This window comes from Melampsora larici-populina (genome assembly GCF_000204055.1).
Source record: "Melampsora larici-populina 98AG31 unplaced genomic scaffold MELLAscaffold_29, whole genome shotgun sequence".
Classification (NCBI taxonomy): domain Eukaryota; kingdom Fungi; phylum Basidiomycota; class Pucciniomycetes; order Pucciniales; family Melampsoraceae; genus Melampsora; species Melampsora laricis-populina.
The window spans coordinates 1,947-12,812 of record NW_006768793.1 but is presented as its reverse complement, the minus strand read 5'-3'; the positions used below and the strand labels follow the sequence as shown (position 1 = coordinate 12,812).

Below are 10,866 nucleotides of genomic sequence, written 5' to 3'. Positions count from 1 at the left end.
ATTTTTTGAATTCACATGGCATTGTGAACTTCTCTTGTGAACTTTGGAAAAGGTCACAATAAAATGTGAACTGGGGATGAAGTTCACAAAGAAGTTGCAATTTTCTATAAACATTTTATGAGGTTATTGTAAACTTCCATTTGGAACTTTTATGGACTTCACATTCTTTTGTGCACTTTGAAAAAAGTTCACACTAAAATGTGCACTTTATCAAAGTTTTGTTTAATCCTTTTTAAAATCATTGATTTCAATAAATTACACATATTTTATGTATACCACATATTGTTGTAGTGTCTAACTACGTAAAAAAGCCAACTTTCAACCATTGTAAACCACCCAAGAGATGGCAGAAAGCAATAGAAATCTGAGGACATGATTTGGTTATATACAAATAAAGAATGTGAACTTCATAAAAAGTTCACAATGTATTGTGAACTTTAGACAAAGTTCACAAAAAATGTGAACTTTAGATGAAGTTAACAAAAAATGTGAACTTTAGATGAAGTTCACAAAAAATGTGAACTTCACAAAAAGTTCACACAATGAAATGTGAACTTCACAAAAGGTTCATGATGAAATGTGAACTTTAGATGAAGTTCACAAAGAAATGTGAGCTTCCAATGGTTCATATATTGTTGTAGCATACAAGTACGTAAAGATAGCCAACTTTTGATTATGGTAGACCACTCAATAGATAGCAAAAAGAAATTGAAGTTTAAGGACTTCATCTCATCAGAAAACAAATGAAAAATGTGACATTCACAAAAAGTCCACAGGAAAATGCAACCTTCAGATGAAGTTCACAAAAGTATGTGAAGTTCACAATAAGATGTGAACTTCAGATGAAGTTCACAAAAATGAGTGAACCTCAGATGAAGTTCACAATATGATGTGAACTTCAGCTGAAGTTCACAAAAATATTTGAACTGTAGACAAGTTCACAATATGATGTGAACTCCAGAAGAAGTTCACAAAAATATTTGAACTGTAGAAAAGTTCACAATAACATGTGAACTTCAGAAGAAGTTCACAAAAATATTTGAACTGTAGAAAAGTTCACAATAAAATGTGAACTTCAAATGAAATGAGATGAAGTTCACAGAAATATGTGAACTTTAGATGAAGTTCACAAACATATGTGAACTTTAGATGAAGTTCACAAAAATATGTGAACTTTAGATGAAGTTCACAAAAATATGTGAACTTCAGATGAAGTTCACAATTAAATGTGAACTTCACCACAATTTGACAATACAATGTGAGGTATAAATGCAGTTTACATAAATATGTGAACTTCAGGAAAGGTTCACAATAGAATGTGAACTTAATCACAATTTTGCTCACATTTTTCAAGAGGTGTATGGATTTCAATAAATTACGCATATATTATGTATAACCCAAATTGATGTAGGTTTTTTAAAAGGTTCATTGATTTCAATAAAACACACATATTTTATGTATACCACATATTGTTGTAGCGTCTAACTACGTAAAAAAGCCAACTTTCAACCATTGTAAACCACCCAAGAGATGGCAGAAAGCAATAGAAATCTGAGGACATGATTTGGTCATATACAAATAATGAAGTTCACAAAAAAATGTGAACTCCAATTTTCTGTGAACTTTGCATGAAGTTCACAATTAAAAGTGACCTTCATTGAAATTTTGTTTACATTTTCAAAAATATGTATTGATTCCAATAGATTACACATATTTCATGTATAACACAAGTTGTTGTAGGTCCCTACTCATTTGCAATTCGTGTTTCTTTCAGAGGTTGGGTGGAATGCTACTGAATGTCATACCACTACTGGTAATAGAAGATATCTTACGAAGAAGTTCACAAAAATATTTGAAGTGTAGAAAAGTTCACAATAACATGTGAACTTCAGAAGAAGTTCACAAAAATATTTGAACTGTAGAAAAGTTCACAAAAATATAAGAATATGTAAACTTCAGATGAAGTTCACAATGAAATGTGAACTTCACCACAATTTGACAATACAATGTGAAGTATAAATGCAGTTTACATAAATATGTAAACTTCAGGAAAGATTCACAATAGAATGTGAACTTAATCACAATTTTGCTCACATTTTTCAAGAGGTGTATGGATTTCAATAAATTACGCATATATTATGTATAACCCAAATTGATGTAGGCTTTTTAAAAAGGTTCATTGATTTCAATAAATTACGCATATTTTATGTATACCACAAATTGTTGTAGCGTCTAACTACATAAAAAAGCCAACTTTCAACCATTGTAAACCACCCAAGAGATGGCAGAAAGCAATAGAAATCTGAGGACATGATGTGGTCATATACAAATAAAGAATGTGAACTTCATAAAAAGTTCACAATGAAATGTGAACTTTAGGTGTGTTTTATTGAAATCAATGAACCTTTTTAAAAAGGATTAAACAAAACTTTGATAAAGTACATATTTAATTGTGAACTTTTTTCAAAGTGCACAAAAGAATGTAAGCCCCATAAACAGTTCAAAATGGAAGTTTACAATCACATTTGAACTTCATCCAAATTTCACATTTTTTTGTGAACTCCATCCAAAGTTCACATTTGTTTTGTGAACTTCATCCAAGGTTCACATTTTCTTGTGAACCTTTTCCGAAGTTCACATCTTTTTGTGAACTTCATTCAAAATTCACATTTTTTTGTGAACTTCATTCGAAATTCACATTTCATTGTGAACCTTTTTGTGAAGTTCACATTTATTAGTTGTTATCTGAACAAATCAAGTCCTCAGATTTCTATTGCTTTTTGCTATTTCTTGGGAGGTTTACATTAGGGTGTTTCAAGTTTCTTTTGCGTAATTTTCAAAAAATTAGGGAGGCTCAGGTCAAATCTTTTTACTACTTCTCCTGTAAAACACTTTTCCCAATTTCATAATATTTACGCAAAATTTTATGCAATAAGGGGTTTCAAGTTTGAGTTTTTGCGTATCTTTACGTTTTAAAAACTTGGACAATGTTATAAATTTTACGTAAAAATTTTTAAAACGGGAGACCTTTTTACGTCTCCCGTTTTAAAATTAGCGTAAAATTACGCTTCTAAAAACCATTCGGTCAATCTATTGACCTTTTCAATCATGGTATTGTGCGCGTTGTCAAGCAGGAGATTGGTCAAGAAGACCGTCTTGTCATTATCTTCCAAGGGAATGTCGCTAACTCTTAGAACAATACGTTCACGGCTTCCATTATCTTTACGACCGTAATTGGTCAAAGTGCTTGATTTTTACAAACGGTCAAATTTAAAGTTGGGCGGTGTCGTATAAAACTTTACTGAATTTTTAAAAAGTCATATAAAAAAATTAAACCTGAAACCCCTTAATTGGGAAAAGCCATACAACATCCCAAATTTTTATGAGCAGTAAATTTATTGAAATCAATAGGGGGTTTCAAGTTGACTTTTTTTACGTATTTTTACGCTACAACAACTTGCCCGTTGTTGTAAAATATGCATATTTTTTTTTAAGCGGGACACCTTTTTAGGTGTCCCGATTTGAGGATACGTTGGTTTTACGTAGATTATTTTTGCGAAAAACTTGCCCGATTTGTTAAAAATTACGCAAAAAAAAATCAAACTTGAAACCCCCTAATGAACCTTTTTATGAGCAGTAAATTTACGCAAATTTGCGTAAGGTTAAATTTGCGTAACTTTACTGCTCAGAAGGAGATCTGAAAGAAATTTTTACGGTCCTTTTTACACATTGGGAAAAGTTTTTACAGCACCGTATCTTAAAAAACTTTCCCCATTATTCAAGAAAAGGCCGCGAATATTTGAGCATCACAGAAAATCTGAGCTCATATTTTTTTGTGAATCTCATCTGAGGTTCACATTATCTTGTGAACCTTTTCTGAACTTCACATATATTCTCTCTTTTCAGAAAAATTAAGTCCCCAGATTCACACTTATGATAAGTCCCAGAAAAATGTGTATTACATAAGAATAGTGATGATGATCAAGACAAGATATGAGTTGTACACTAGGAAAAAAATCAAAGCATGTAAATGATAAATTTATATAAATGCTACTAGCCCAATCAGCGGCGGGCGCCGCACAGCTCTTGCTCTACCACTCAAACACTTCCTGATCTTCAGTACATTGCAACAAACCACACAGATGCTGTTGGAGCTTTTTGGTCAGGAAGAGTGTGTAGCACTGTAAACATCATTCAACTTCCCCAATTTGGCAGAGGAAAATGATTAATAGTACAGTTTTTCATAAAAGAATCTAATACTGCACACCTGGGCCATTTCACCCACACTACATATGTGCAGCAAGCTAAGTCAATAGTTGTCTATCATGTACATACAGGTCTGCTCAGTTTTTTGCCCATCAGAATAAATAAATCACATGTTATACCACATGTAACTTTTTCGACTTTGAAATTTTTTTCCCAAAAATTCACTACATATAATTCTGTAGCTGCTCAGGCAATATTGTTGAAGCTATGTCTTAGTAACAGAAAGTGTGTTACATGCAGTTGAGTTGATGAGATCACACCAAAACATTGAGTCAGTGTATGTAGTCAATCTTTTGGAAGCTTTTTTCAATCTGAAAGAAGTTACAGCATGTATTACATATGAATAACTTGTCCTGATGAGCAGATAACTGAGCAGAACTGTATGTACATGATAACCACATATTCACTGAGCCTGCTACACATATGTAGTGTGGGTGTTATGGCTCAGGTGTGGAGTGATAGACCATTTTATGACAAATCATACTCCCAATCATTTTTCCCTGCCCACTTGGGGAACCCGAATAATGTCTGCAGTGTAGTGTAGTTCAGAAGAACTCTTCCATGAAAAGTGTTTCAAAACTATTGAGCACATTATGTTCTTCTGGACGGATTGGTAAAAGAATTAAATGAAAGGTGGACTTGTGGATGTAGTGAACATGGTATTAGAAGATGGTTCCGCTTCTGGATGTGATTAAGGGATAGTCTATTTGTTGTAGTGCTTTGTAGCTGTGCTTTGTCTTTTTGTTGTTTTTTGTTTCTCTCACTAATACCCTGCTCTGTTTGCCTTCAGAATCTTTTTCCCTCATTGAGGAAAATTATTCTAAAGGTGAGATTCTAGTAGCACTCAAGTTTTCTCAGTCATTTTATACAACCCTCACTGATAAACCTCTTCACCTATCAGTTCTGTGGTTTTTCTTTCATTTTCTCTCTCTATTTATTCCTAGCTTTTTCTTTTGAATCTTCCTCACCTGCTGTTCAGGCCAGTCTTGAGTTTAGAACTCGTAGCCTTCTCAGCCGTGTCTTGTCAACACGTAGCAGTATTTTTGTCCAACCTTTTCAAAGGTTAGTAGTTGTTATGCGTGTGATTTTTGATCTCTCATCATCATCGAGGAAAATTATTCTAAAGCTTTTTCTTTTGAATCTTCCTCACCTGTTGTTCAGGTCAGTCTCAAGTTCAGAACTCGTAGCCTTCTCAGCCATGTCTTGTCAACACGTAGCTTAGTATTTTTGTCCAACCTTTTCAAAGGTTCTGTTTTGTAGCATCAAGCTAGTAATTGTTGTTTTCTCACAGAGGCCATACATGGTCAGCTTGCATGACTAATCTTTCAGCCCTTAAAGCAGTAGCCACATAATTACCTTTCATACATTTGCTTTGTCTCCTATGTGATAACATCTCCTCTGACCACTCCTTGATCCTCAGACATGGACTCTAAATTTTTGAATTTGTGTCTCATGGACTCCCATTTACTGTAACATTTGTACCAACTCAACCCCCCTCAGGGACACTGTGTTCTCACCAAGTCATGTCACACTTTTGCATTTTGAAACCCAACCCCTATGTTGTTCACACTTAAGACTAATACAAGCAAAGTAAATTGATAGTAATTGAAAAAAAACAGATCTTCATTTTTTTCTTTGATGTGACTAAGACTGCTCTTGTGCTTTACAACTCATGTATGTGCAAACATCATCCTCTCCTACAAAGAATGAATTGACCTGAACCATTTCAGCTGTCTTGATTATCAGTCTTGGTCAAGGTATTTGAATCAAATTTAATGAAATCTTACCAGTCAATCTACAAACTATGTGACATTCAGATTTACTCGATTTTCCCACTAATCCCACTAAGACATGATTTTTAAAGATCAAATTAGAGATCCAATAAACTTCATCTTCTATTACAATAAAATCATCTTGATCAATTTCTTCTATTTTGTTTTGTTTAGGTTGGTTCTGATGAGTTGCTAATTTACGTAATATTCCAGTGACTTGATCTTCTTCTGATTGAATTTCCTTAACCAATAATAAGTTTTTTGTGATTGTTGAAATTCCATAAGCAATTGAAGTATCCACTTTAATTTAACCATCTTGATTTTGATATGTAGCTTCTTGAGAAATTGCTTCATGAAACCTCTTCAACCTACAATCTTGATTCAAAATTAAAAGTTTTCTAATAAATCCTTTTTCACTAACTAAAGTCAATCCTTCAACAGTAAATCCTAAAGCATCTGGACAATTTGAATGGAATCCATCAATTAATATCCTAACTATCTTTTCAATGGTAGGGAGATCCTCATCATTCAAAGGTCTGTCACTGAATTTTTCAATAACAGTGATATGCATTTTAATGAAAGCTAAAGAAGCCATGAACCTACTCAGATGAAATACATAATTGTTGATTTTTCAAAGACCTAGAGACGTAAAATATTGATGACCATTTGACCATTCAGTGCTGATCGATTCTCTAATCAGTTTAAGAGTAGTAGCTAAAGCTAAAGACGCAGAGATTTCAAAATCAATATCAAATTCCGTTGATTTTGAGAGGCTTGATTTAGATTTAGATTTTGAAGAAGTTATGTTGGATAACTCAATTCAATGATCCAATCGATTCACCTTGATCACCCAAATTTTAGAAATCAATTCGACTCCACAGGATCTAATCAATCTAAAATCGAATTTGATACAAAAGTCGCAGATCAATGTAAGAGTTGATTGGTTTGTTTCGTGCTTTGATTGTTTGAGCCTGTTTCAAATTGTAAGTGTAGAAATCCTAGAAACATAAGAGAGGAAGTCAGTAAACTCAATTGAGAATCTTTCAAGAAATCCTATTGATCAGTTTGACTTACTTTTACTTGAGAAGTTGTTCTGGAGATAAGCTGGAATGAGGAGTGGTGCCAAATATGAACTTTGTTGGGACCGTTTGAAGTGAACTTGAGATCGAATAAAATCGAGGTTGTAGCCTTAGCAATCCACTCACAATCCAATTAAACAAAATCTTACATTCTTCTAACCAACCCGCTGTAGCATTTTTGATAATGGATCTTCTGACTCTAGTGGACCATTCATCACCTTCATTATATATTCTCCTTGAGTACGCTGAATAAACTCCAATCGAGATAAAGAAAAGGTAAGATATGTGAAGGAAAGTGTCCTTCAAACCCATCCTCTGATCAATGTGTATCTCTTGGAATTGGATTCACAGCTGGATCCGAAGTTGAACATTGTCTTTTAAAGTATCGTAAAAGAGTAAGATCGGATAGGCAGAGGAAGAATGAACGAGTAGCAATGAGTTGAAGATGTAGATAAGCATCAGATCGCGGGATACGTTGGTGGTAGATGGTATAAGAAAGCCCAAACAGGCTTGTCTTGGTACTAATAAGACAAAAGGTTGTGGTGTAAGTACTGGTGTCAAGAAGAGTAAAGATATGTAAAAGACTGACCAAGGCAATGGACAAGGATCCGGTGACCATCACGAGTCACTTTGGCAACTCAAGCACAAAACTCTCAAATACTTGGCGCTTCTGAATGTAATGGTGGTCTTGTGATTACAGTGGATGAAACAGATGACTGTAAAGAAGTTCAAGAGTCAAGAGAGGTGGGGATTAAGCTTTTGAGGTCGATGAGCTTCAAGTCCTAGCCGAATCATAACAGAGAATCAAGTAGTACTGAGTTTGCCTTCACCTCTCATTGCATCAGGATGAACGTCTTAAAGAATACAATAATTGAATGTAATCTGATCAATACGATAATCGATCATAATCTATCCAAAATCAAAGCAAAAAAGCACATGATCAGTAACAACAATGATAGCTCTTGATGGTGTTGTTGAACAATGACCTAAACCACATTCTCCTATAGCTACTACTTTTTGTTTTGATCTTTTTAATTTTTGATCAGATTGAATCAACTCTTCAAGCTCAGATTAAATCAATTCCAGGAAAAGATGGTTTTCTGGTTTTCATTGGATGTGTTCTCGAATTCGTTTGCTTGTTTTCATCGGATGTGTTCTGGGATTCGTTTGCTCTGCATGAGTGACAACCCATGGTTGTAATCTGTCTTTACAGCAAGCATTAAAGAACTGAATCAAATCAAATTGATGATATTGAATGGAATTTGAAAGGACAATCTCCAGTCAGGATTTGTTTTTCAGTGCCAAACTTGGTAGCTCTTTTAAGTATATCATCAAAATCATACATCAAAACCAATGCTGAGTTTAACCATCCCTGATTTTTTGGTGAACTCACCTGAATGGACCTGTTTTCCATTAGAAATTCAACAAAAGATTGGATATGGTAAACTTGAACCACATCCGATTGACCGTTTCTAAACAGTAGTAAAAATCAAATCAGTTAACTATCTGTGAAATGGGTGGGTGAGATTGTACAATAACTTAACTTGCTCATGAAGTGTATCGGATTTTATTTGAAGTTGGTTTTGATAATTTGGCAAGTTGAGTGAGATTGAATGAAGTTCTTTGGAGCTTGAATCTAAAGTTGAAGCTGATTTGTTCTGTTGAAAGTTTTGATAGATAACTACTTGGATCGAGTGGTCTGATTTGCGGCAAGTGTGAGGATAGTGTGAAGATTGGTAGGTGATGAAGAATTAATTTGATGAGAGGAATGGGGCAAATTTGGGGTGAGGCACGTGGAAATCAGATTAAACGTTGTGAGCGTGTAAACCTGGAAATTGGTAGGAGGGATTGGGAGTTTAATCAGGTTTTGCCGGCGAACACGGTTTACCTTTAACTTTAATGATTAAGGGTACTCAAAGCAAAGTATGTAGCGCTACATACTTTTTTTGGCGGGGACAAAGAAAAAAAATATACTTTTGGCCTCGCCTTCCCCGCCAAAAAAAGTATATAGCAAAAAGTATGTACATGTACATACTTACTTTGAGTACCCTTATTAATGATAATAATAGGATGATCCACTACCAGCCGTTTGATAGAGTATAGCTCAAACACTGATAACAAAAAACCAGACTCTCATCCCCTGGTGTGTTCAATCTAGTAGTCCAGACACACCCTGCAACCGCCACTTGAGGCGATCCGCCGCAAAAAGCGGAAGCGGAGCGGCCGCGGGGCGGGTCGCCCCGCAGCCGCTTCGAAATGGCAGGGGTAGCGGGTCAAAGCAACCCGCCGCCGCTTTCTCTTAAGTATTATACATGTAGCGGATCGTGGAATTAGCGCGGCGGGATAAAATTACGCTCCGCAGCCTACTGGTCAGAGCGGTATGCAGCGGTCGTCTGATACCAGAGTTGATATGAGGATTGAAACCACGATTGACGGTGTTTTCACGCCAACTGCCGCCACAATCGACTCCAACAGTCAAGAACAGCCTTCAAGAACAATCCAGACCCCTCCATATGTCACTGAGTTTTGATTCTTTCGCACGACATACTTGACAAACCCTTCATCTTGGCCTCTCACCAAAGAAGATGTCAAATCTGGTAAATTCAACTATTTTCTTCTCATCCCCAAGATGCGAACTGATGAACAATGCTCTCTTATTTATGAATTGGATTGATGTGCTTTCATTTTTTCGTCGCTTGTCATCTTTTTTGGTTTGCTATCATCCTCTGTCAAACGTTAGGTTAATTTGTGGCTCGGGCTCTCGTATCTTTTTTTCTTCTGATCTTTTCATGTTTTTTTATTATCTTCAATCGCTCGTTGATTTTTGTGCTTATCTTGGATTTTCAACTTGATTGTTGACATCTTATTTAGTCTGTGTTTGGTTAGTTCTTTTTACTGAAAGTTGTACATACACTCACCTTGCTTTGGGAATGTTAAAAAAATGTGAATAACCACTGTCGTCTCGGTCCGCTTCCTCCGCTTGAAATTCGACATAGCGGAGCGAGAGCGGCTCAAATAGCCGCTGTGCTACACAAGCAACGTAGCGGGCTTTTTTTGGCAGCGGATCAAGAGCGAGTCTCCTATGAAGCGGAAGAATGTTCCGCTGCAAAAAACATGCCAGAAAGCGGATCGAAGTGGTGCGCTTCAGGTGTTGCTGCAACGCTGCCGGCTTCATTTTGAGGGCCTTGCGTTCTTTAGTGTTGAGACTAGCAACCCATCTGGAATCATAGCAATCACTAGGAAGACCTAGTGGCCATTTCGAGGAGCCTACAACTGGCGCGGTTTGAGATGTCTTGCGTTTCCCTGGTTTTCTTCCAGGGCGTCTAGGAATTTCTTCTTGTCTCAATTGACGATAAGCGTTGTCGATGTACTCAACTAAGGCAGTTCCTAGTCGGCTCTGCCATAGCGGAATATCTCGCACCCAATCCTCTTCCACGACTTCGTCATCAGATTCGTCAGACGAACAGTACCGGCGATCCAGGAACAGATCCTGGTAAACATTCAGATCCTCGTACTTCAGACAAGTTTCATGACATCTCTCTGCGAGCTGCGAATACCTCCATAATCTTAGTCTTATGATGTTGATCATGGACACAAGAAAACAGGACGTACATTATTGGCTCGCTTTGCTCGGCGGTCTTCCTTCATGTGTTTTTCTAGATTACTGTTATCTTTCAAAAAAATACGTTTGTCGTTGATCCGATACTTCAAATGAGTCACCATTAGCACCCTGATTCTATCGACATCAA

General features: G+C 36.0%; 2 protein-coding genes across 2 annotated transcripts in view; both read right to left on the bottom strand.

Annotated features, from left to right (window-relative positions):
- Positions 1-5,792: 5,792 nt before the first annotated feature.
- Positions 5,793-6,609, bottom strand: MELLADRAFT_108331 (uncharacterized protein; the record flags this gene model as incomplete). The annotated part of the gene is made up of 3 exons (XM_007412110.1): positions 5,793-5,842; positions 6,054-6,338; positions 6,411-6,609. The coding sequence occupies 3 exons, from the start codon at positions 6,607-6,609 to the stop codon at positions 5,793-5,795; spliced, it is 534 nt and encodes a 177-aa protein (XP_007412172.1).
- A 3,679-nt stretch (positions 6,610-10,288) lies between these two features.
- Positions 10,289-10,866, bottom strand: part of MELLADRAFT_108330 (uncharacterized protein) — a gene marked incomplete at both ends in the record, with an annotated part of 2,326 nt that continues 1,748 nt past the window's right edge. Inside the window, 3 exons of the mRNA XM_007412109.1 lie at positions 10,289-10,363; positions 10,389-10,607; positions 10,730-10,788. Of these exons, the coding sequence (XP_007412171.1) occupies positions 10,289-10,363; positions 10,389-10,607; positions 10,730-10,788 (353 nt within the window). The remainder of the gene's footprint in view (positions 10,364-10,388; positions 10,608-10,729; positions 10,789-10,866) is intronic.